Source organism: Meles meles, chromosome 4, assembly GCF_922984935.1.
Source record: "Meles meles chromosome 4, mMelMel3.1 paternal haplotype, whole genome shotgun sequence".
NCBI classification, from domain to species: domain Eukaryota; kingdom Metazoa; phylum Chordata; class Mammalia; order Carnivora; family Mustelidae; genus Meles; species Meles meles.
The window spans coordinates 103,475,762-103,502,166 of NC_060069.1; the positions used below are offsets into that span (position 1 = coordinate 103,475,762).

General features: G+C 39.5%; 1 protein-coding gene across 2 annotated transcripts in view; it reads left to right on the forward strand.

Annotated features, from left to right (window-relative positions):
* The first annotated feature begins 15,256 nt into the window (after positions 1-15,256).
* Positions 15,257-26,405, forward strand: part of BTLA (B and T lymphocyte associated) — a 29,143-nt gene continuing 17,994 nt past the window's right edge. For both annotated transcript variants that reach the window (XM_046001525.1, XM_046001527.1), the window contains exon 1: positions 15,257-15,471. In XM_046001525.1, the coding sequence (XP_045857481.1) occupies positions 15,384-15,471 (88 nt within the window). In that variant the 5' untranslated portion in view covers positions 15,257-15,383. The remainder of the gene's footprint in view (positions 15,472-26,405) is intronic.

Here is a 26,405-nt window from a genome sequence, read left to right on the forward strand (position 1 = left end):
CACCACCTGGTTCCTCAACCTCCCACCCCCACCGCCCCTTCAAAACCCTCTGGTTGTTTTTCAGAGTCCATAGTCTCTCATGGTTCATCTCCCCTTCCAGTTTCCCTCAACTCCCTCTCCTCTCCATCTCCCCATGTCCACCGTGTTCTTTGTTATGCTCCACAAATAAGTGAGACCATATGATACTTGACTCTCTCTGCTTGACTTATTTCGCTCAGCATAATCTCTTCCAGTCCCATCCATGTTGCTACAAAAGTTGGATTCATCCTTTCTGATAGAGGCATAATACTCCATAGTGTATATGTACCACATCTTCCTTATCCATTCATCCGTTGAAGGGCATCTTGGTTCTTTCCACAGTTTGGCGACCGTGGCCATTGCTGCAATAAACATTGGGGTACAGATGGCTCTTCTTTTCACTACATCTGTATCTTTGGGGTAAATACCCGGCAGTGCAATTGCAGGGTCATAGGGAAGCTCTATTCTTAATTTCTTGAGGAATCTCCACACTGTTCTCCAAAGTGGCTGCACTAACTTGCATTCCCACCAACAGTGTAAGAGGGTTCCCCTTTCTCCACATCCTCTCCAACACACGTTGCTTCCTGTCTTGCTAATTTTGGCCATTCTAACTGGTGTCAGGTGGTATCTCAATGTAGTTTTAATTTGAATCTCCCTGATGGCTAGTGATGATGAACATTTTTTCATGTGTCTGATAGCCATTTGTATGTCTTCATTGGAGAAGTGTCTGTTTATATCTTCTGCCCATATCCCTTCACTTTCACTCTGCAGGTCTTTAGATCTGAAAGGAGTCTCTTGTAGGCAGCATATGGAAGGGTCCTGTTTTTTATATGTATTCTGTTGCCCTATGACTTTTGATTGGAGCATTTAGTCCATTTACCTTCAAAGTAATTATTGATAGATGTGTATTTGTTGCCATTTTGTTACTGGTTTTATGGTTGTACTCTTCTCTGTTACATATTGGATCCTCTTTGCCTACTTTCAATTGTGTTATTTTCTCACAAATCTTTTTACCTATTCATTTCTTTTGAATTTAAAAACTTGTCTCAGCTTCATCTTCTATTTCATCAAGGCATTCTGTTGTGCTAATTGCCTCTTGCGTTCTTTCTTGTTAGGTCTTTGTTTTTGAAATATGTTTTGTTATTTTATTTCTAATTCTGTTTTGAATTGTCACTTCATTTGAGTTTTTCTGATCTGAATATGTTGGTCTTTCATGTCTTATGTTATATAATTTCTTTTGTCTCTTTTTGAATCTCTTTTGCAAACATGTCTTTCTGTTATGCAACACTTTCATTGTTTGTGGGGAAGTCTCTTTTCTTATAATTTTGTATGGGACTTGACCTCAATACTTTTCTGTTTCTTAATTAGTTTTTCCAAATTTTTAAAAAGAAGAATGATTCAGTATAGCTTTTCTAACTTCAGAATGCTCTATTTTCTTTCTCTTTTTTATACAAGTAAAAAATATTGTGGCTTGCTTTTTGAACTCTTGTTTCCTTTCCCCACCTTTATATGAGCTTTTTTTTTCCTTCATCTTCATCATCTCCATCCTACTCTGCTCTGATGTCACTCCTAATAGCTACTACTCAGCATAGGGCCCTATTTTGAGAGTTCATGGGGACTCAACTTCTCTATCCTCTAACAACTGGGCTCCTGTGGTTACTTGCTGATGGAGTGGATATAGCCAACCCAGTTTCAGCTGCTGTTTTCCATTTGGCCTGCATGTGCTCCAGTAATTTAGTTCTGTTAGCTCTGTGTGGGTTCTCTTATTCTCATATCTGAGAGATGCCTATTGCATCCCTCTTATTCCTCCAGGACAGGGTTGATAATCATGTAGATTTTATGCCTGTTGGTAGTTTGTCTTCTTCTGTGGTCTGTGGGAAAGTTTATTATCTGGGATCTTGTTTATGTATTTGTTTTCTGTGTGCATGTATGCATATGTTTTGGTAAATGTTATTTATAAATTTTTGGTTTTGCTATATAGTTGAACTATTTGTTTTGGTGTGGGAATTTGGAAGCATTCAAAAATATGCTGCTGCCACGCCCAACTTCCCAAAATGAGCTATGAACTCCTGAATCATGTTAAGAACATAAAATTTTCCAAAATTTATTCTGTTTCTCTTAATAAATCTCATCTAAAAGGAGGAGGTTCCTTTGATTTTTCAGTTATCTCCTTTTTTAAAAATTATGTTAAAAAAATAATGGCTTGTTTTTGAATTCTGCGTCTTTCTTCCACCTTTATGTGAATATTTTCTTATACATAAACATTATCTTTACATAGCTATCCTCTGGTTTTTATCCTCTCTTCCTCCATTTTGGCCTTCCTCTTTCTCCCTCTTAAACCAAAACAAAACCTAATAAAAGGATTGTGCTTGGTAGTTATTGACTTATATCCAAGAAGAATTGCTGCAGATGGTGTCTGAGCCTTACCTATATCCCTCACCCTCACTGCTTTGGTGAATACTGCCCAACTTCCAATTGCTGGCACCTATACTCCTTTGCTTACAGGCTTTCCCTGACCATCAGAGTGTGCTTGGTTTACCTGAGCCGCAGGCTAGTAATGCCAGTGCCCCTCTTGGGAGCAGTCTTCAACTAATGACTGATGAGAGCAAATGTATATAATAGAAAAATGACCCACTCAAAGATATCCACATCTCAATCCCCTAAATCTACAAATATGTTACCTTACCTGGCGAAAGTTATTCTGTAGGTGTGATTAAGTTCATGATCTTTAGAAGGAAGATTATCTTGGATTATCCATGTGGGTGCAGTCTTATGAGTCCTTAAAACTAAAAGAAGGAAGTCACAGTCAGAGAGCAATTTGAAGATGGCTTTAAAATGGAGGAAGGGGGCACCAGCCAAGGGATGCAAGTGGTGTCTAGAAGCTGAAATGGTTCTCCTCTGGAGTCTCCAGGTGCAACCCTGCTGTCATCCTGATTTCAGCCTACTATGACCCATTTTGCATTTCTGATCTTCAGTACTGTAAAATAATAAATTTGTGTTATTTTAAGCCACCAGGTTCTTTATAGGAGCAATAGGAATCTAATAAGATGGTTCAATGCCCCCAGCTTCTTCAGTCCTTGAGTGGGATGACCCTGAGGCATCTTTTAGTATTGACTCTCAGGGTTCCCAGAAGTGAGGATTAAGTACCTTACTCACAGCAGTAACTTGCTAAAAAACAAACCACTTATTAGTTTCCTCCTTTTTCTTGTCTTCTTCACTCCCCTATGTTGGGAACACCTCCAAATAAACTGTTTGTGCCTGAGTCCTCAAACTGGATTTTGCTTCAGGGGGAACCCAATCAAAAATGGAACTTGAAATGGCTTTGGTGAGAGACTGATATAGGTACTTGTTCAATTTCTTCAAGTTTGAATCAAAGGAGAAGAGAATCTTTTATATTTATCACAAATTTTCCTCCTTTCCTTGGGAAGTGGGGTGAAAGCCTGAAATTCCTCAGGTGGTCACAAAGCATAGTCCCTATCTTTGTTATAGAGCTTTTTGTTTTTGTTTTTGTTTTATCTTTTTGGACATGATCATTTTGTGGTTCTTCAGTACTTAGTGTAAAACCCTGCATTCTAAGTCTCCAGATGTGATTTCTAGGTCCTCCACTACCCGCAGGAATATGAATTTGAGGAGGAAGTTTGAGGTAGATACTGCAGATTGGTTCATTCTGCACCAGAGTTTTTAAACCTTGGCACCATTGTCATTTTGGCCTGGATAATTCTTTGTTGTGAGTTCTGTCCCATGCATTGTAGGATGCTGAACAGCATCTCTGGCCTCTATCCACTAGATGCTACTATTACCCCTACCCCAGTTGTGACAACCAAAAAAGTGTCCAGACATTGTCAGATATCCTGAAGAGTCAAAATTAATCCTTGGTGAGAACCATTCCTCTATATAAATCCAACTCCTTTGTATCTTGCCTTCCAGTACTCTGGAGACAGGCAAGCTGAGGGCAACAGTCCCCAGACCCTCTTATAGTTAGGATTCTGTGTGTCACACTTGGAACAGGGAAGTGAACATCACAAAGCAGCAAGCATGTGACTTTTCTGACAAGCACCATCATGGACGCATTTGTTTTATTTTGTTTCTAGAACAGTAGTGGGAAGGATCCAGTCTCTAGCTTCACAGATACTGACTACAAGGGCAGCAGTGTGATTTTGTTATAACAACCCTATTGGATAAATAGATATGTCTTTTTGGTATTTCTTCTCACTACATAACACCTAAGTTGGTTTTCTGCTGCTTCAAGAAATTTGAAATGAATCCTTTTTTGATTAAACTAGCTGTAAACAATTCTATTATCTGAAATATAGTCATTTCTATCAGGACAATGGACAGAGTATCACAACCAAACTGTAACTTTGGCTATAAAAAGGAAGTAGGGAAAAAGATTCTAAGGATTTAGATTTTGTAGACTGGAGAGCTTGTGAACCAAGTTGTACATCAAACAATCCTTGTAGGGCAGAACCCATCCTAACTATGCCTGTAATATTAACCAAAAAGTTAGGAAAAATTCAAAATATTAGTGTAAGTGTGCTGATTCCTGCTTCTTCCAGCAAAATCCTGCAAGGTATGGATCAACTCAAGGTGGAAGTGGAAGGAAATAGCACTTGGCTAAGAGAGGCCATGGGCTATGGCCTGCAATCTAAGTAGACTAAAACTTCAGTAATTTGGAAACTTGCAGAGTTAAAAAAATTTCGCCTGTGACATTTACCCAAGGGAATTAAAAACTTATATTCACACAAAAATCTGCACAAAGATACTTATAGCAACTTAATTCATCATTGTGGAAATTTGAAAGTAGCCAAGATGTCCTTCAATAGGTGAATGGATACACAAATGGGTATATCCAATGGACTATTGAATGAAATGAGCAGGGTCCCTAGGTGTTTCGGTGGATTAAGCTTCTGCCTTCGGCTCAGGTCATGGTCTCAGGGTCCTGGGATCGAGCCCTACATCGGGCTCTCTGCTCAGTGGGGAGTCTGCTTCCTCCTCCTCTCTTTCTGCCTGCCTCTCTGCCTACTTGTGATCTCTCTCTCTCTGTGTCAAATGAATAAATAAAATCTTTAAAAAGAAAAAAAAGCAATCATTTCCATTTTTATGGAAAAACGTAGAGGAATCTTAAATGCATATTAAGTGAAAGAGGCCAATCTGAAAGGGCTACGCACTGTAGGTTTCCACCATTTTGTATGGAAAAAACAAAACTATGGCCATGGTAGTTGCAAGAGGGTGGAGAGGAGAGAGGCAGAGATGAGTAGGCAGAGCACAGTGATTTTTAGGACAATAAAATCAATCTCCATGATACTAAAATGTCATTATACATGTGTCAACACCCATAGAAAATGCAAAACTGAAGGAATCCTAATATTAACTATGGGCTTTGGTGATAATGGTGTGTCAGGGTTGGTTCATCCCTTGTAACAAATGTGCTGCTCTGGTGCAGGATGTTAATGGTGGGGGAAGCTGTGCTTGTGTGGGGGAAGGGAGTATACTGGAACTCTCTGTTGCTACTCAGATGGGAAAAGGACCAGTTGATGGAGGCTATGATGCATTTCTAGATTCCCTTCAGAACCGAAGGACTTATTTCTCAGCTGCCAAGGGTGTTCCTGGCTATGAGTCCTCAGCTGCCAATCTTGTCTTGGAACTTGGTAAGAAATACTTCACCAAAGGACCTTTCCTAGAGATAGCTCATACCCAGTGATTGGTCAATGAGGGCACATAAAGTCCCTGTCTTTTTAACCAAACTACTCCAAGGGGCTGGACCAGTGCCAGACCTCCCTTGGGTGCCTGAGGCCTTTCCTGAGACTGCATCACAGCCTCAGGGCTGCTGCTTCTTAGTCCTACTCTCCTACTCTCTTCTCTGGCCCTGTACTCACTGATCTCTGGAGCACTCTCTAATAAATTTCCTGTATCCTAAACTCTGCCTCAGAGCCTCTTCCCAGGGAACTTAATCTTCAGGGACTAGGAAGAAACTGCAGAAGGCAGAGGCTGGGGACCAGATGCACTAAACAAGGAATTTGTCCACTGTTCTAGCAGAGTATCCTCACAATTGACCTTCATTTTCTTTACAAATTTTTCTCTCTCTGTGTGTGTATCTTTCTTAAAAACTGAAAAGAAATCATACTGATGCTTTTGCCCTTGGCTTAAAATAGCCTCCTACATACTAAGGAGCTCTGATGCACCATGGCCTAGAAAAAAAAATATGCAGAAACATGTTATTTTTATCAAGATGGACCAAATATTATTCAATTAGAATTATTAGTATTATAGAGTAACTTAACCTATGAATACTATATTTTTTCCTCATTTTGGCAGAGTATTTTTAAAAGTGGAACTCTCTTGTGTCTTATTTATTATAAGTAACAACTTTACTCAACAATCAAAAATTGCATATGGGAAATTTTAAAGACACTATATGGGAATGTTGGGAACATATTATCTGCCTTTCAGGTCATAGGTCATGGAACCATGGGAAACTACATACAAATCTGATGAGGAGGACATGTGTTTTCCAAATGTCTTGACTTGGACAAGGAAGCAAGGTAAGATACTGGTGTTGTCCCTTTCAAAGAAGGGAGTGTGTTCAAAGAAGGGAGTGATATTTAGGTGGTCAAAGTGGTGGATGTGGTAGAGACACCTTCAGCCCATCTTTCTCAGTAATGAAACCTATAAATTTTTCCTGCCTGCGTAGATCCTATTTACAAGTCTCCCTTGCGGGAAGATGAGATCATATGATTAAGTTGGGGTTAGTGTGCTGTAGGTGAAATTGGGTTTCCAGAAATGGTCTCACTCATCCCCATGGGCTGCCTCTTTTGACTTTCTGCCTTCTTCTTTAAGCCCACAAGTCAGATTTGATGACAGTAGCTGAGATCATCCAACTTGGACCATGGACCCAGGTGTCAAAGTTAAGAAGTGAAGCAAAAAGACAGAAGGAGACATGGTCACTGAAGAAGGAGGAGCCGAGATATTTGCCCCATCCTGCTTTTACCTCTAAACTTTTTTCGCATGTGAACAACAATCTTGTATTTTATTTAAGCTGTCACAATTTTGGATTTTCCCACTAGATACGCTGAACTTAATTCAAACTGATACAGAATTCAAGTGATGCAATCTTAAAGCAATCCTAAAAAATCTTAAAATCCTAAAAATGCTTCCCTTTCCAAGGGAAGATGAAGAATGTGCTGCTTGTTGTCCCCCATAGTTACTGGGTACACTGAGATTCATAGGAGGTAATTAGGCCTGGAAATATCATAGCTTCTTAACACATCACACTATTTCTAAAAGAAATTCCATGAAGGTTCCATAGTGATGCAAATTTTCTCTTGTATTAGTATAGAATATTTACTAGACATTAAAGAGTTTTTTTTTGTTTTTATTTTTGTTTTTTAAAGATTTTATTTATTTGACAGAGAGAGATCACAAGCAGTCAGAGAGGCAGGCAGAGGGAGAGGGGGAAGCAGGCTCCCCGCTGAGCAGAGAGCCCAATGTGGGGCTCGATCCCAGGACCCTAAGATCATGACCCAAGCCGAAGGCAGCGGCTTAACCCACTGAGCCACCCAGGTCCCCCTAGACATTAAAGAGTTTTATATTTACTGGGAATTTGTGTGGTGGAGAGCAAAATAATATCACTCATTACTTTTCTATTGCCACTGTAACAACCACAAATTCATATTTATTCTCTTACAGTTCCAGAGATCAGAAGTCCAAAATGAGTCTTACAAGGTTAAAATCAAGATATCAGTAAAGCCAATTATTTCTGATGGCTCCAGGGGAGAATCCCTTCCTTGTCTCTTGCAGCTTCTAGAGATGGCTGACATTTCTTGGCTTCTGGTCACATCTTCTCAGTCTCTGCTTCTGTTGTCACATTGCCTTCTCCTCCATCTGTGACTCCCGTATCTCTCTAAGGATCGTTATAATTACATCAGGCTCAGGGGGATAACCCAGGATAATCTCTCCATCTCGAGATCCTTAAATCTGCAAAGTAACTTTCACCACTTAACATAGAAGAGGGTCCAGGGTTCCAGGTTTTAGGAGGTGGACACTTTTGGGAGACTGTTTTTCAGCCTATCATAGTCACCTACACATTTTGATTTAGAAATCATGCAGGAGATTTTTTTTTCTCATTTAAAAGCAACAGAAATTATTAGATATGGTTACTTTTAAAAAGGCAAGTTCTATAAGTCAAAAGCTACTATTAAAATGTTAAAAGGTGAAAACAGACTATCTGCCTAAAATGTAACAGGCAAGGTGACAAGAGTTTAATACAGTCAATATATGCATTATTAAATTTTAAAAAAGTAAAAAAAAGCCACTGACTTTAATATCTTGATAATCAAGCAGTTAATTGCACATGAGTGAAAACTCACATATGATAAAACACCCCAAAATCTGTTCATTCTCATTAAATGTGAAACCCCAGAATAAATTAACTGTTGTACTTTAAAAATATGATGATCATAATAAGACATTTCTAATGGTAAGGGTGCAGTTAACCTAGATCTAGCTAATCTTGTAACTTGTCTTTAGGAATGTATATTGTCTTTGAAGTTATGTAGCACTACATATAAAGAATACAAAAAAAAATACATCTTCAACCATAACTCCACTTTGGGGAAATTATCCAAAATGCAGCAGAGCAAAAGTGTTCATCTTTATATGAAAAAATTGGAGAAAACTAAATGTCCTATAATAGGAAAATGGCTAAATAGTCTTATAAGATGGCATATTATTCAGCTATTTAAATATATGTTACTAGAGTGTATTTTTTCTCTAAATCATTTGGAGAAATGCCCATGATAAGGGCAGAAAGAGCAGTCTTGCCAGGCAGCTGAGCAGACAGCTAAAAATCTGCATAAGGCTCAGGAGAATGTGCTTCCCTAGGCTTTCAAACCGTTATGTTGGACAATTTAGAGTACAGATGACACTTGAACAACATGAGTTTGAACTGAGCTGGTCCACTTACATGTGGTTGTCCCCCCCCCCCCAATAAATATATTGGAAAATGTTTTGGCAGATTTGCAACAATTTGAAAAACTCGCAGATGAGCCGCATATTGTAGAACTATCCAAAAAAATTAGGAAAAAGGTATGTCATGAACGCATAGCTGCTAGTCTAGTTTATTATTTACTACTATAAGATATACACAGATCTATTACATAAAGTTAAAACTTATCAAAACTCACAAACACTTAACTGGCTGGACATGGCGCCAAGCACTGCTGAGAGGAATGTAAGCAAGCATAAAGACATAGTATTACATCGTAACTGAATATACGGCAGTACATACTGTGGTGCTGCACTAATTTCCTAGCCACCTTCTGTTGCTATTGCAGTGAGTGTTGGGAGTATCCACTTGAAATGCCCTGTGAGGCTGGTCACCTCTGTGTGAACAGTTCCTCTCTCCAGCAAATTAATATTGCAGTAAAAAAATGGTCTCTCCTGGCTCTCACTATTAATAATTAAGTGTTGGGAGCATTCAGATTTTCAGTTGTGTGGGGGGTTGAAACCCCTAACCCCAATGTTGTTCAAGGGTCAACTATATAATTATTTGTGTTTATTAACACCAACTCTAATCAATATTAAAGGGATAAACGATCAAAGGTAGTCAATATGAATACTGCACTTTAGGACTAGTTGGTGAATGACACCTAGTTTACTGCCCGGAGCCCTCAAGTATTCCCTGCTTCTGCCCTGACTTCCTGCAACCCTTCCTTGGGACCTCTCATTCTGGCTGTCCTAATTATTGAGCAACTACAATGACTGGCGCAGTTGAGGCCTTCAGAAAGTGGTCCCAGCTCTGCAACCAGCATTTGATCTGACTGGTACCATACTGGTTATGGAGTGTGTATATATTCCATTTCAGGACAAACTTCTCCCGAATTTATTTCTTTGTACTTACTCCAAAATAAAGCTAACCCCGTTGTGTTTTACTTCAAATTACTGTTTACTTCATCTACATGGGGTTTTTTTCCCCCTCAAAAAGCCATATGAATAAGGAGAGGACTCTGCCTCTAAGACAAGTGTGAGTTTTGTGCAGTGCTGTGCTGAAAAAGCTTTTTGCTTTTTGGGGGTCCAATTCCCCAATGCTCTTAGCTACTTTCACTGTTATAGTTGAAAGAATGTGAATTTTCCACATTTCCATCTCTTCTATGCCTGTGTTTTCACTATTTTCTCCATCAATTTGGCTTATCTTTACAGTTTCTCCCAAATTAACTAACTTAATTGTGCTATTTTTGCTAAGTAGCTTTCATGCCTTCCTACCTTGTACAGAATGTGTTAGACTGGCTTCTCCAAATGTGGGCTCCAAAACGGGATGGAAAAATGTAAGGATTAGATTAGGAGAGTTGCCTGTGAGAAAAAATGGGGAGGTATGAGAGAAAAATGCATTTGTCAGGATCCTAATTTTGTGCCAGGCACTGTGGTATGTGGTTTCATGTATGCCCACTTCAAATATATCTTGTTATTTAAGTCCCTTATTGGATACTCATAACGACCTTTCAGGTAGGTGTTATTATTCCTGCCTTACAGACTAACAGGATTCAAGGAGGTATTAGATTCAAAGTGGGATAACTTGTCTAAGGTCACACATCTAGTAAATGATAGATCCAGAATACATTCCAAGTCTGCCAGTAGGGAAGTAAGGAGAGAAGGGCATTCTTGGGCATTCTCTGTACATACATTTTATTTATTTTTTCCCCAAAGCATCTTTAGTTTTCCAAGTTTTGCAGTTGAGGGTATTTTATATCATGTTTTGGGTCAACCCTATCTACTTCACAGTACCAGACCAATCCTCTCCCTGAAGGGACACTTCAAGGAGCAAAGGGAAAGGGCTCAATACCAAGTTGGTCTCTTTGCCTATCTCAGGGTGTGGGGCCAATGGCTGATCCTTTTCTGTATTTCAGTTTCAGGGAGTGTCCTATCCAACCATCTAGCCCTGATGTGACAGCACCACAGCTTTGACCCCTTCCAGTCTTTTGGGTGTTTAAAACACTTTCCCAATGCGGGCCCTTCTTCACATCTCTTGCCCTTCTAAGACTCCTAATTCTTTCTGCCCTTAACTTCTGAGGCTTCCCTGCATGACTGATCCATCCTTGTGAATTTAGGGGGAATTCAGACCGTCTTTAATCTGTTACATTTCTTTGCTAACAAAAGTTCTGTCACCACTCTTGTTCAAAGTCTCAATTTCCATGCAACTATGACTCCCATTAACAAATAAACATATTCAAATTGTTCCACCATCATTATTTCTTGGCTTATGAACATAGGGCTTCCTAGTATCCATCTTGTCCAAATTAAAGCCCATCTTTGGTTCAAGAATAATTATCGATGTAATTTACTGATCACTTTGCATACATTATCTCAATTCACCAACATAACAGATAGATGTTATTACCATCTGTGTTCTAGAGAACAGAAAATTGAGATGTGGAATAGATTTGGCTCTCTGGAAGCAGGCATTGGGATAGATTAGCAGTCAATACCTGTGAAAGTAAGGAGGCAGAGCATGATTGCACAGAGGCAGAAGTCAAACTGTGATATAGGCCTGACATAACCTTGGCTGACAACCTGGAGCTCTGAGTCAAGGATTGCCCATCAGCATCCCATGGGAGCCCCAGATGGCCAGCCTTTTTTACATCTTACTTGCTCCATCACTGGATGCAGGTTGTCATGACAAAGCACGACCTTGGATTGGTGAGTCTCAACCTGGCCGGACACTAAAGAAGTTTACCACCTGGAAGCTGTCTGCCAACTGCATTCCCCACAGCCAAGAGCAAATCTGTCCTTGAAGGGTCACCCAAGTGGTACAACTCTATGTCTACTACAGACTAAGAATCCAGGAATTTATTAAAGATTCTACAGCTAATAAGTGGCAATGATTTGGTAGCAAGTCTTTTGTGATGGAAAATCCATTTCTCTTAGCAATTCATACTTGGTTTCCAAATATCCATTCAAATCAACTATCAGAATCACTTTGGGAGATTTCTTTAAAATAGGGATATGTGACCTCAATCCTGTGAGATTCTCATTCAACGGACCTAGATGGGATCTGGGAATCCCACCCAGTGCATAAAAAGTGCTCAGACTGATTCTAAAGTACAAGGATATTTGGAAACCATTGCTATCAAGAACATTGATGAGGGGGTGTGTGGGTGGCTCAGTGGGTTAAAGCCTCTCCCTTCGGCTTGCGTTATGATCCCGGGGTCCTGAGATTGAGCCCCACGTCAGGCTCTCTGATCAGTGGAGAGCCTGCTCCCTCCTCTCTCTGCCTGCCTCTGCCTGCTTGTGATCTCTGTCTGTCAAATAAATAAATAAAATCTAAAAAAAAAAAGAAGAAGAAGAAGAAGAAGAACATTGATGAGGAGAGGACACCAAGCAGAAGAATGGAAAGTTTTAAATGCTGGACTACATTTGCGGCAGAAGCTATGGAATGTTTCTTGGGATGCTAAAAATTTTAAAACCAAGATTCATCCCTTTGGGCTGATGTTATCTAATATCAGTAGTAAGCTCTCTCTAGGGTCCTGCATCTGTTTTGTGTTTGCTGTTTCTCTGACCACCGCCCTCCCCACCCCCACCCAATGTAAAAATATTGGAGAAAGTACAGCTGCTTCATGATTCATGAAAGCAACTGAATCTATAAGTGAACTGAAGAATTTGCCTATATGTAGCTCCTAAGATGTTTGGAAATGAATTTTAAGAAACCCACTTCTACTTTGCTTTTTGTCTTTCATGATAAAATTGGAGATAGATTCATGTTTTTAAAACTATTCCTAAAAACAAAGGAATCACTTTTTTAAATGTAGCAAATTCCTTAAAAATGTAGTAGATTCTTTAAGTTTGCATGTTTTAATGAAAAAGTACAAATTTTTAATCAAACAGTACATGATTATAATGGGACAAGGTTCAGAATAGAAAGGTAATTGCTAGATGAGGTAGAAATTTTTGTTTGTTTGTTTTGTTTATTTTTATTTTTTTATAGATTTTATTTACTTATTTGACAGAGAGAGATCACAAGTAGGCAGAGAGAGGGACGGAAGCAGGCTCCCCACGGAGCAGAGAGCCCCATGCGGGGCTTGATCCCAGGACCTCAGGAGCTGAAGGCAGAGGCTTTAACCCACTGAGCCACCCAGAATTTTTTTTTTGAGGTAGAAATTTAAAGCAAAATTGACTTGTAGCTGAGCTAACAAACTCTGGAGCCAGGATTCTTTCAATTTTTTTTTTTTTTTTTTTTTTTTTTTAATTAGAATGAAGACAGGAGTCAGATTCTGTGGGAAGGTTCTGTCTATAGCAGGCCTCTCAGGACTCCAGCTGTGGAGTAATAGCCAGTCATGCTGATAAAAGTAACGAAATAGGTATCTTTAAAAATACACTAGATGTTACATAAGGCTTTTTCCAAATTTTATCTCATTAACATCAGCTTTTTTATGTGAAAAGAAATCCTTAAAATAATAGATCAAAAGGTTTTATGCTGAAACAAGCAAAGTATATATGCCTTGTCTCTGATTTGTGACAATAGCCTGAGATCCATGGCTACGGTTTATGACTTTTGACTTCTGGGACCATTTTAAATGGATAACAAGGCTTGCCTCAGCTGCCACAGGAAGTTTGCATTCCACCTTGAGCACGGGAAAGAAAGTTGTGTAAATGCTGTGTAAATATTTCACAGGATGTTTGCTCGGTAAGTAATGGATGTACTAAGACAGGTATAGTTGCTCTGTGTTAAACTGTGGTGGTTGAAATACATGAATATTTCAGTTCCAACACTAAAGACAGATACGGAGAGATTATAGCACTCGTTCACTGAGCTTTTTTTTTTCTTAATTCAATTTTACTTTTTCAGTGTTCCACGATTCATTGTTTATGCACCAAACCCAGTGTTCCATGCAATACGTGCTTTCCATAATACCCACCACCAGGCTCACCCAACCCCACCCCCCTCCCTTCCACTGAGCTCTTTAAAATCATTCATCTTGGGGCCTCCAACCATCACACAATGTCTGTCTGAATCAATAAATACAATGATAACAGTTTTTTTTTTTTTTTAAACCTAGGTCCTTGAAACCATTGAAGTTTGGCCTTAGAAGAAAATCACCAGCCTCCAGGAGAAGCTGATTACAAAATCAGCTTTTGTCAATGAACACAGTTGCCACAAATCTAGATTTCTCATTTGGAACCTCAAATAGGTGAATTTAACTAGCTCTTATAATTGGAAGCACAGGGGCGCCTGGGTGGCTCAGTCAGTTAAGTGTCTGCTTTGGCTCAGGTCATGATCCCAGAGCCCCAGAATTGAACCCCAGGTTGGGCTTCCTGCTTGGCAGGGACTCTGCTTCTCCCTCTGCCCCTCACCCACTCATGTTCACTCTCTCTCACTCTTTCTCTCAAATAAATAAAATCTTACATATATATGTGCAAGCGTGTGGTGTGTGTGTGTGTACATATGTATGTAGGTATAAATTAGAAGCACAGCTAATTTTTACAAGTGGCCTTTGAGAAAACAGTCCCATCTTGAGCCTAGACTATCTGATCTTGAACTTTTCCATTTCTTCCCTTTGTTGCTTCTTTTCTGTTTCATCCATATAATAACCACATGAAGAATGTTGAAAATGAAAGTTTCCTTTAATTGATATTCAAGATCTCATTTAGCTCGGAACTTTATTATTTAGAGGGAGAAATGTAGCTAATATTAACAATGGTCTTGTTCCATTGATATTTATCTTCAGATTATAGACACCTGCCCTTCCCTCATCTGTTGAGGAAGTGCTTCCTGTCACTCATATTCTCCATAACCTCAAATAAATCACTGGTATAATCACAATAAGCATTCTCATCTTGCCATGACATGGTGTTTAGGAAGAAAAAAATCTAAAACTTTCTACATAAAAGAAGTTTCATAATCTCAAGCTATGAAAAGGGGGGAAAGGCGTACTTACCATAGGTACTTTTTACCATGAATTCCCTGACCTTAATTTGATTCAAGTCTCAACCTAAAGATTGCAACAATATAGATTTCTTTAGAGTTTGATTTTTCATGTTACTCAGCTTTGAGAAAAACCTCAATGTGGGGCAAAAAGGGTGGTAAAGCGGAAGGAGAAGTTAGGGACTGAGCTGCTTTGCAGATCGGTGTTTGAAAGTGAACAGCCGATTTGGCAAGAAGCAAAAACCACAGAATAGAGTATCACATCGTCTTTCTGTTCACTTTGTTTCACAAAAGATTCAGGTTCTTCCTACTGTCTTCTGCCACCTTCCTGCTCTTCTCTACTTATTTCACGGATGTCGCTGAGGTAGGTAACCTGGTCCAATCCTGAAGAATTCAAGGGCAGAAAAGAAGTCTACTTGTGAAGTTTTCTTGTCTCTGATATGCGCAGGAAATGAAGACATTGCCTGGCATGCTTGGAATTGGGAAATTGTGCTCGGTATTCTTCCTAATCCCACATCTGGGCATCTGGAGTATCAACGGTAAGTCACCAACGTAGAAATTCTCTTGTTTTATTTCCCAGGGGTGGAACCACTTGCAGTGTTAGTAGGGCGTGTTCTTTTATGTCAAGCGGATAATGGTGGATGAAACCACGTAGTGAGATTTGCTCACTGAGCACATTCTAGAACATCAACCAAACAAGAACATGGTTTTCAAGTCATGGCTTGGCTGATTTTCTTTAAAAATGTCCTGATGGTAAGGAAAGAATTGGGCAGATGTTATAAATAAGGTACAAGTGTATCACAACTTCTAGAAAAAAATGCTCTGGATGCCATCCTGATGATTGAATAGCTTGTCTTTTTGAGAGAGAGGCAAGCAGAGTGCTGTTGTGTTCAGCTGGATGGGTGTTGGATAACTGGGGTTGTACCTGTCTCTGTGGCTACTACTAAGTAATGTCAACAAACAGAGTTGCCCTTTTTGCTTCGGTAGGGTGTGTGTCTGGAGAACACCATGTGAAAAAATGCTCAGAGATCAAGAATCGGAGCATTCTGTCCTTGTTCCTATTAGGCTGAAAGAGAATGGTTCCTACTTGGGTGTCATGTGGCATAGAAAACAGCTTGAGGTCTGCATGATGTGTGGCCATCTCCACAAAGATTTAATGAGGGCAAAAAAGCAATTATTTTCTTCTAGTGAGTTCATTTGCTCCCGTACATGGACACAGGGGCCCATATATTGGAAGGGCTATATAGCAGAAGTTTCTGATTTTCTCAGGTCTGATTTCAAATCTCCTGCCTGCTTATCCCCACAAACACACATACTCTTATCAGTTTGTGTGCTGTGGTTTTAAATCAGAAAATACGATGCCTGAAATCCTCCTGAATGCCATCGTAAATTCTGGAACTGCTTGGTTTGGAACTTGTCTTCGTGATGCTAGGATGGCACACAACCAGGCGCAGAAAATTCCCAGGAACCTAAGCATTCTTTATGTGTGTGAGTAATTTGATATTATGTTGGTGAGGTGCTTAGATGGCTGGCTGGGTTTTTCGTTTTCCATCAGACACCTAAAATCACACAGCCGTAACTGGAGTCGTGTATTAAATAGAATTCACACCAGTCTGAAGAGCACATAAACTCTCCTGTGTGCAATGGAGGAAAAGAATGTTCAGTGCTGGGATGCCTGGGTAGCTCAGTTGGTTAAGTGTCTGCCTTCAGCTGAGGTCATGAGCCCAGCATCCTGGGACTGAGCCCCAAGTCGGTGTGTGTGGGGGGGGGGGGGGGAGGATAGGACTGCGCTTGTTTACTGGCTCTGCCACTTACTGTGTGACCTTGGTCAAGTTTCTTATCCTCTCTTACCCTTAGTCTCCTCATTTGTAAGACTGAGATGATTGTACCTAAAATATGGGCCTATGGCGAAGACTATAAATACAATAATATGGATGAAGTGCCAGGTATAACAAGTCCACATAATAAAAGCTGATAAATGTTAATGGTGTTTTTGCTAATATTATTTTCACCAATCACCCCCCCCAAAAAAATTCAGTTAGATGGGAAATAAGTGTTAATATTATCATTTAAAATGGCTGAGCTTTTAAAGCTAAAAAAATGAATAAATAAAATACATTGCCCCATATGTTTGACCCCAACTATAGAGAATCGAATTATTTGGAGAATGAAATGGAAAGCCTTAGACAAAGTGCCAACCAGGTCTACTGTAAAGCAGTTGGTAGACGGAAGCATTACTTGCATTAAATTTAAAATATAGGTGGAGATAAATGTTTGGTGAGAATTGTTCTCCCAGACAGAGCTGATGACTCCATTCCTTAAAACCACATTAATTTTAACCTATTTGTCTTGGGGATTTCCTGTGATTTACTCAATTACTGAATTCTTTACATGGGCCCAGTTTCAGATTCTTAAATTTTTATTTTTTTAATTTATAATTTAATTTTTCTTTATTTCCTTCCACTTAAAAACAATGTGAAATCTGTGTGCCTCTTCCCAGGAATGAGGCTGCATCTATCATAAGGTTGGAAAAAATGTTATGTTCCCTATAAACTTCTTGTTTAAGGTCCTTCTTTATAATAAAATTATGCTTGGTTGCTTTTTGTGTTTCTCAAAAAAAAGTTAGAGAGAATTCTGCCCCTTGGTATCTGACTGTGATTATTTTTGTCCTGATGAAAGGAATAAAGGTGTCAGCACCTTCCTTCCTGTGCAGATGGGCAGATTATACTGGAAAGAATTAGGCTGCAAGTGGAGATGCATCACCAGGGAGCAGGTCCCAGCAAGTCTTTGGACCACTTGTTCAGTTGAGGATCAACCAAGGATTCCATTCTTCAAGCAGGCAGGAGTACAGCAGTTAGTGTCTGGGTACCACTTGGCACTAAATATGATATGACATGAAGGCAGTAGGAAATCTTTGACTGACCGCTACTTATTATGATTTTTAAAAAAACAAAACAAAACAAACTAATCTTGTACCAATGGCCACTTATGATTTGGCTCCATCAAGAACACAGTAGTTTGGTTTGAGTCTCCATTTGGCTCTTGTATGTGTTCTGTTTCTTCTTCATTGTGATAGTTCAGTATGGTCCATGGGTCCATACCCCACATTCCACTTAGATTGTCTCTTCTCTGGGAACTGACTATATCTTTGGGTCAGAGAAGAAACAGGGTACTCTGCAGCCATCATTTTTTGAAGTTCCTGTTTGATAACACAGTGTCTTTATCAGGCTTATTGCTAAGGGTCTAGCTATTTGTTCCTATTGAAATGTGTGCCTTGTGTGCTGGAGGTAAAACTCCTTCTTCTGCCAAATGCCTGTTTATTGTTATTACAAAAATACCTGCCACAAAATAGGAATACCTTTTACGTAAATGTCTAGGAAAATATTCCACAGCTAAAGGACTTCCTGGATTGAGGCATGAAAAGATTAATCTGTGTGCTGATAAGAGCTTTGAATTGATTTTCCTAACCCTGAGAAGCTCTTTAATTAATTGTTGCTTCCTCTGTCCCACCACCAAAATTTCCTCTGATGTCATTTTGAAGTCAAATTCTGGTTATCTTGATTAGCTCGGGCGTTCCTACTTAGTTTTCATTACTTGTGAGTTTCAACTTTAAAGTTCCAAATTATTGAAGGAAAAATGTTCACAGGCATTCATAATCCGGTTGCCAAATTAAATCAATCTCTTACTGTGTTTCCTGGGAAGGTTAGGATCAGGAACTTGAGATCCAGACTGCCTGGATTACTGTCCCATCTCTGCCACTTACTGTAACTTTCTGGTTCTGTTTCCTCATCTAAACAATAGGGGACAACAATGACACTGATCTCATGGGGTTCTTGTAGTAAGTGAACTAATTCTATATAACACTTAGAACACACTAATTTTAACCTTTCCACCTTGAGGATTTCCTATGATTTACCTGATGCGTCATTAAGTGGTGTGTAACTTTAGCTAACGTTTTCTTTTTTCTTTCAGTCCGAAATTTAATTAACTTGATAGTTTCCTTCAAGGAGGATTGGGAAGCTATCTCTCATTTGGGGTTGAGAAAAGTTGTCTATAAATAGCTCTTGATATCATTATCTACAACCATCCACAGTTACCAAGAAATAGCAAGGCTTTGGTCGTCATGTGACTTCAGTGATACTGTCTTTGTGAGCTGTTCTGTCATATGCAGTTTGCTTCACTTTTCTAATAGTCACCATTCCATTACCTCAAAATAAGCTCATTCTTATCCACCTATCCTTTCATGGTCATGGCCTCTGATTTACATGCTTACCTCTATGGAAGCAATTACCCAGCGCCTGTGCGTGCATGTGCAGGGGTATCATTCTCAAATGCTCAGAATCTAAACTTATCTAATTTGAGGTGCACTTTGAACACAGTCCGGGAGAGTGCTGGGAACGGTGATTTGGGTCAGTCATAGGGAAACCCCAGGTTTAGCTGGTAGAGCTCACTTCTCTTTTTCTCCTTCCTGTTAGCCATATTTATCTTGTGAACACAACCTGGAACTCACATATGTCATAAACAGCTCATTGTCCAGAAGCCATTCTAAGGCAGGCTGGGGCACTTAGGTCCTAGCTGGGTAGTTGTGGCCCTATTTAATTTTTTTCTACCATTTAGAAGAGGAGAATTAATATTGGGGGACAATTGGCAGTTTCTGCTCACATGAATATTGTTTAGTATCTTCTCCGGCTTTGAAAACTCTGGTGGAATCTCAGTGTGATCTCTGGTAGAGTGCATTAAGAAGGGGAGGAAGTACCTGGGAAAGAAGTAGAGGTGGACTTTCTCTGTGTCTTTACAGCAACAAAGAGCCTATGCTTACCCTAATCAACCCAAGTAACCACATAATCACTGAAGGCAGTATTTAGAAATCTTTATGTTGATTTCTGATACAATGACAAAGGCTCTCTTTGATGCTGCTGGCCATGGCTTCTAAATTATGCTGTAGGCTTTTTCTGTGCTGCTCTTCTTCCAGAAGCCACTGTGATCAAGGTGGAGGGCTTAGCATTTCTGAACAATAGGGTCTCCCAGGAGCAGGCAGTCAAAATCTTCTGAAGCTGTTGTCTAAATGGTCAAGATGAGTCATCATTCTTTAGGGCTCACTAAACTGGCCAAAAACGTTTGCTATTCCACCGAGAGAATTGTAGAATTGGCTAACAAACACTCCACTCAATACTCATTCTTGTTGAATGAGGTGGGCAGAACTCTGCAGAAATGAAATACATGTGAATCCTTTGGCTGGACAGACAAAGTCAGTGACCAGTAGGGTAGAACCAAAAAGGGGCATTTGTCACTTGGTAGAGATGTAATGGAGAAGTACTAAAAGAAATCTTGGAAAAGTATCCAAAGACAAAGGTATTTCACTTCCCACTTTTGACCAAAGCTGGCCTTGCTGGTTAGTATAATTCTTTTTTTTAACTTTTTAATTTTTATTATTATTATCTTTTTTTTTGAGGGGTTAGGGCAGAGAAAGAAAAAGAGAATCTTAAGCAGCTCCATGTCCAGTGCAAAGCCCAACACAGGGCTCAAACTCATGACCCTTAGATCATGACCTGAGCCAAAATCAAGAGTCAGATACTTGACTGAGCTACCCAGGCACCCTTGGTTAGTATAATTTCGTAAGATTCCATCTCTCATATATAAAAGTACATTTTTCTATGGGATAAACTGCCTTTTCTGTATCTTTTATATTTGTTTGCCCAATCTATATGCCAGTCGTTATGCATCACTGCTGATCCTTGACTCAGCTGGGAATAACTGCTCAGAGCAGAGGCATTTGGGGCAGAACTTCTGGTCACCATTTTGTCTCTGCCACCTGTAGGCTTTGCTCAACTACTGTGTCACTTCCCTAAATTCATCCTAAGAAAAAATAATACCCAGTATTTTTTTATTGTCTATTATGAGCCAAGCATAATGCTAAGAACTCTTCCTATGTGTTCTCATTTACTTCCACAACTACCCTGGCATATAATTTGCTTTGGAGTTAGCCAGGCCTGGGTTCAAGTCCTGGTCCTAGCTCAGACTCCCACCAGCTTGTTGTCTTCAGCAAGTGGCTTAGCTTCTCTAATACTTGGGTTCTCCAGCTTAAAAGTTAAGATGATAACTGTAAGTACCTGATAAGATTTTAAGGATTAAATGAAATGATGTATGTATGGTACCTAAGAGTAAAACAATAATAAGAACTCAAAAATGTTAGTTACATCCTTATCTTCTGCCCATCAGGAGGATCTAGGGGGGGTCTGCAGCACTTTGATAGTGTGAGGTGCTGTGTGCTTATGAGCAAGTGACAATGAATGTGGAGCCATGATTCTGGAGCTGATCCCCCAAATGTGACTTATGCCACCCATGTGCTGTCTGACCTGATGACGACTGATGTTCCCTGTAGGTCCTGTCTTTTAATATCTCAAGGAGAGGAAATGGCGCAGGTCGTTTGTAAGCTTTGCTGACTGTTAGACGAAGCTTTGAAAAATACTAAAATGACTATTTCAAGACAAAACAATTTAAGACTTATCCCAAACTAGACAAAACCAAGAGATGGCTTAAAGTCTTACATGCTCAATAAAACTATATTGAAAAAATAGTCTTCAAATTTTTCCCCAAATAGTCATATCACAGAATGAGAGATCCAGCCCTAGAAGAAATTGCTTCGGTGTGCTAAATAAATACCACATGAAAGCAAACTTAAAGAAAGTTTTCACATTCCAATATAGTGAGATTTTTAAGGAGGAAATGGTAATAGAAATGATTGTGAAAATTCTCTCAATTTTCTCATTTCCTGTCCTTTTAAGCAATGAGAAAGAATTTGGATTCATACTATGTACATTCTTGTTGTAAAGTTAATTCTTTAATACTTTCCAGTCCCATTTTAGCTAAAGAAACTTCAGGTTAATGTGAGTCTCACTCTCTCTCTCTCTCTCTCTCTCTCTCTCTCATTCTCTCCCTCCTTCTCTCTTTGTGGGCATCTTTACATGTGTATGTTCAGACAGGGAAGAGATGCCTATCCCCTTCTAAAGACCAGTATCAGATAATACCCACAGAGAAGAAGAAAAACCTGAATTACTTCATCCATGTCTACGTCTTTGATCAGTGTTACACTGCATGCTGTTTGTCAGATATACTTTATCCTGAGGACTGAGGCTTTCAGTTTTCATTGTACTCCTGAGATCATGGCACTGGGTTTAGCGTAGCTTACCAATGGTCACTCTTTACAACAGCAGCTCTGTTTTAACCTTGCATGCATACATCAAGTTTCTCAGGTATTCCTAGCACTTCTGGGGTTATCTGACTTATGCAGTAGGTTTGTTTACCACAGAGTTAAAGTGGTAAGCTTAATCCACACTACATGATGCATTCAATTAGTGGTGTCTGTATGTCCACCAACTTCATCTCATGTCACCACATTTCTGATTTTCGGAGTCTATGCCAGGTAGCTTATGATGAGAAGTGTGCCACATGGACTTTCTGATGCTGTGCATGTGATTCCTTGAGGTGTCCAGGAGCGTTCCAGAACCTCTGATGTGTGATTCCATGACTGCTGTTGCTATACACAAATTGGCCTTGATTTTGTTCAGCCCACTGTTTCAGGCAACCCCTGAACCCATACCAATTTGCAGGGGAACAGGCACTTGCTTCTCTTCCTTCGGGGGTCATTAGATCTCCCCCATCGTCCACCACTCTGGCCCTCAAAATTAAGGCAAATTGTACCACTGGACTCCTCAAGAGACTTGTTTTTTCCTCCTAAGTCTGAAGACTTCCCTCCTTCTGTAGCCTCCTCACCATGTGTCTAAGTTTGAGGGTTTTTCTGTTTGTCTATCACAGTATCTTCTTACAGAAGATAAAATCCTGCTTCACACCACAGAAAATGATTGATGTACTATATCTTTCATGATCATTGTGGTTTTCAAAAATCATTTATTGATACCTTTTTGTTTAACTCTGTCATAGCTCAAATCAAGGTCTCCCCGGCATTCATTACAGTCATCCATTTCTTTCAGTAAATGTAATCGGTTTGAACTTTCCATGCATATGTAAGAATTTTTCAGTGGAGCAAGAGTGAATCTCAGTTGGGATTTTCCTCATGATAACAGTTATACTCAAGGTGTATGGTTTTTACAGATTAGAAATAATTGTACTTTGCATGGGATTCAGAATCACAAAGCTTTTTTTTTTTTTTTTTTTTAAAGAGCTAATAGGTTTCACAAATTATCTACCCTCCCTGGCTCCTGTTGGTATTTACACCTGCACCTTCTTAGCTGGAAGGTACTGGCCCGTGGAGTTTTTGTGGCTGGCATGCCTTTCTGATTGGCTGATCCAAGTATCTGGATGACCACAGAGTATCACTTGTTAAATATTTTGAATATCACCCCTCAGTGGACATAAATCAGACCTTCCCACACTGTATACTTGTAAGGTGTAGTTTTTCTTTAGTGGTTATAACTTAACCACTATGGGGTATGTTGAGGTGCATGCATTCTTCACCTCAGTGCCCTGTAGGCCACCTTTGCAATAGCTCAGATGTGTCTGCTCTGCTCCCTTAGTGCACAGAAAGCATTAGTCAGAGTTATGAACAGGAAATTTTTCTCTTCCTGAGCTCTCATGGTTCAGTCTCAGGCTACTTCGGACCTTCTTCCTTTCGTACTAAGCCCAGCTCCTCCTGCAGAGACAGGTACTATCTCATCGAGAAAGTCATGGACCTGGTAGGAAGACAGGTGCATGAATGCATATTTAATTATAAAGAAATGCTGCATGTCACACAGAACAGCATGGAACCCTCACTGAGTGGGGGATGTCCAATGGACTTGGGTTGCTGGAAGATGGAGGTAGAGTGAGTTTGCAAAAGGAAGTAAGCGTTAAATTTCATTTGATGGAGTCTGGACATTTCCTGCAGGCATTGAAGAGTTTCTGAAGGGTTTAAGGTACAAAATCCTTCTATCGGATTTTCATTTTGAGAATGCAAACTGTGACAGTGATGTGGAGAATAAATGCGGTGGGGGGAGTGGAACAAGGCCAAGTTTGGAATGTAGAAGACTAGTTGGTGGGCTGTGATAATAATCCACATGGAATGAAATAAGACCCGGATTAAAGCAGGTTTTTGGAAGCAAATTGGCAAGACATTTTGGATGCTGAATCAACTTAATTTGATGACCGATGGAATGGGGTAGGAAAGAGGAAAGAAACCAAGAGGGCTCCCAGGTTCTGGCCATGTCATAGGTAGGTGATGGTATCATATTGTGATAATAGAAAATGCACAAGATTGGCCCCAGGGTGGGTTTGGGCTTCCTCTTTGGAGCATTTCCTAACTGACCCAGCCAGAGGGCTCTCTCCCTCTTGGGAATCTGAAAGCTCTGAGGGATTGTATCTTGTTCAGGATTTAAAAAAAAAAAAAAAAAAAATCTGAAAGGAAAATTGAAGAGCATTCCCCTTGCAGTAGAAACTGTCACATTACTAAGTAGTCATGGGGTGATGTCCATATCCCTGGGTCTGGGCAAGAAGGGGGTACATTATCGGTACAGAATTTTAAAACAAATAAAGCTACTTTTAATTACCACCATGTACTGGGAATTCTGAATAATACCAGTGATAATATAATAATAAGATTATTATATTACATGTAATAATAATATAATAATAATATCCCCTGAAAAATATTTTTGGTCTAAATTCTAAATAATTACTATAGTTACTCCCGGGTTTTAATGATATGTATGTACGTTTCTAACTAGCACATTTTTAGTACTTCCCCCTTGAAGAACATTGTATTCTACACGAAAGCTAACTCAGAGAACTTCCAGTTACAGAATCGGCTGTGGGCACACACACAGATTCATGTGTTCATTTCACACGTTAATTTATAATGTCCAGCATCACCTGTGCTTGCTCCAGGCCATTGTGTCTCTGATCCCTGTGCCCCTGTGTATTCCTTCATTTCAACAGTAGATTTTAAATAAATAACAATACCACGGGGACTCTGGAGCCAAAGAAAGAGAATGTGAGCCATTTCATTGCTTTCATTCTGTGCAACCACTTTGGATATTTATTTGTTTAAAACTGAAAAGTGAAACAGTACAAACTGTGTGGTGTAGTTTGTTTTCAGGGATAAACTTTAGTTTCGAAGTTTAAAACTTCATGTTTTATCAAATAATATTTATACAACTGAAATGTGTTCTCTTTAAAGTGTTGTTTTAAAATTAAAGAATGAATCAAAATAAAACTGCACATTCGTAGTACAATTTAGTAATTGCCTAACTTGTATCTTTTGTAGAATTTCAGTTTTAATAAAATTCCTTTATTAGCTACTGGAAAATTATTTATGTAAACTACTATATCAGACTATAACTAAAAGATCAAATTTCACACTGTTTAAGTAGTTACAAAACTATTAAATAGACAATTTGGTGCATTTTTCCTTTTTTGATTCTCATAATTTAAAAATACTTTTTAACCTCCATGATTTTATGTATGAAGTTCAATGAAAGGAAATATTCACCGTCTGTATTTCTTTTCTGGCCATTTTATTGTTCGTTTCCACTCATGATCTCTGAAAACATTTTCCATATAAAGGGAGAGGTTGTTAGAAATGGTACACTCTGGGCATCATACATTGATGACAGTCATGACTTTCATAAAGATTTTTTTAAAATGTAAGTCTTCCAGGGCACCTGGATGACTCAGTCAGTTAAGCGTCTGTTTTCAGCTCAGGTTATGATCCTGGAGTCCCGGGATTGAGCCCTGCATCGGGCTCCCTGCTCAGCAGGTAGTCTGCTTCTCCCTCTGCCCAACACCCTGCTTAAGATCTCTCTCCCTCTCAAATAAATAAATCTTAAAAAACAAAACAAAGCAAAAAACTCTAAGTCTCCTAAAACCTCTAGTGACTTAAAAAGGGATACTTCATCATACAAAAGCCAGAGGATGGTACAAGTTTCATCCTTTTACTGCATGTCAATTTAAATAATTTTTGACATTGAAAATTCCCCACTATTAGCTATGAATGTTTGAGAATAACAGCAGGAACAACTACCATTGGCTGATACATTCCATCTAAAAGCAACTGTGTTCCTCACCTCTCTTCAGAAAATGCTTTTTTGACAAGACAGACACCCCGGGGACAGCTTTTGATTTCCTGAATGCCATGAAATAGTCATACAAAATTCAGGACCAGGAGCAAAGGGTTAACATGGTTGTCAGATGGAGAATTAGACTTGTGCCATTCAGCTCTGTGTAGCATTCCTGCGTTACAAACATACGTTTGAGTTTCAGGGGGATGGGAAACGTTAACACCCTCTTTGAACAAAGAGAGAGTCCTCTTGCTGGTTTTTAATGCTTGTTGGCAAGCCTGCATTCATCCATTCATTCCTCCATTCCAGAAAATTCCCTGTACCAGCCAATGTCACAGCCAGTGATCTTCACCTTGCCGATAAGAATATGCAGGAACCCCAGGGACGTTTCCCTAACACCACTGGGAGTCAGTGATGTGGTC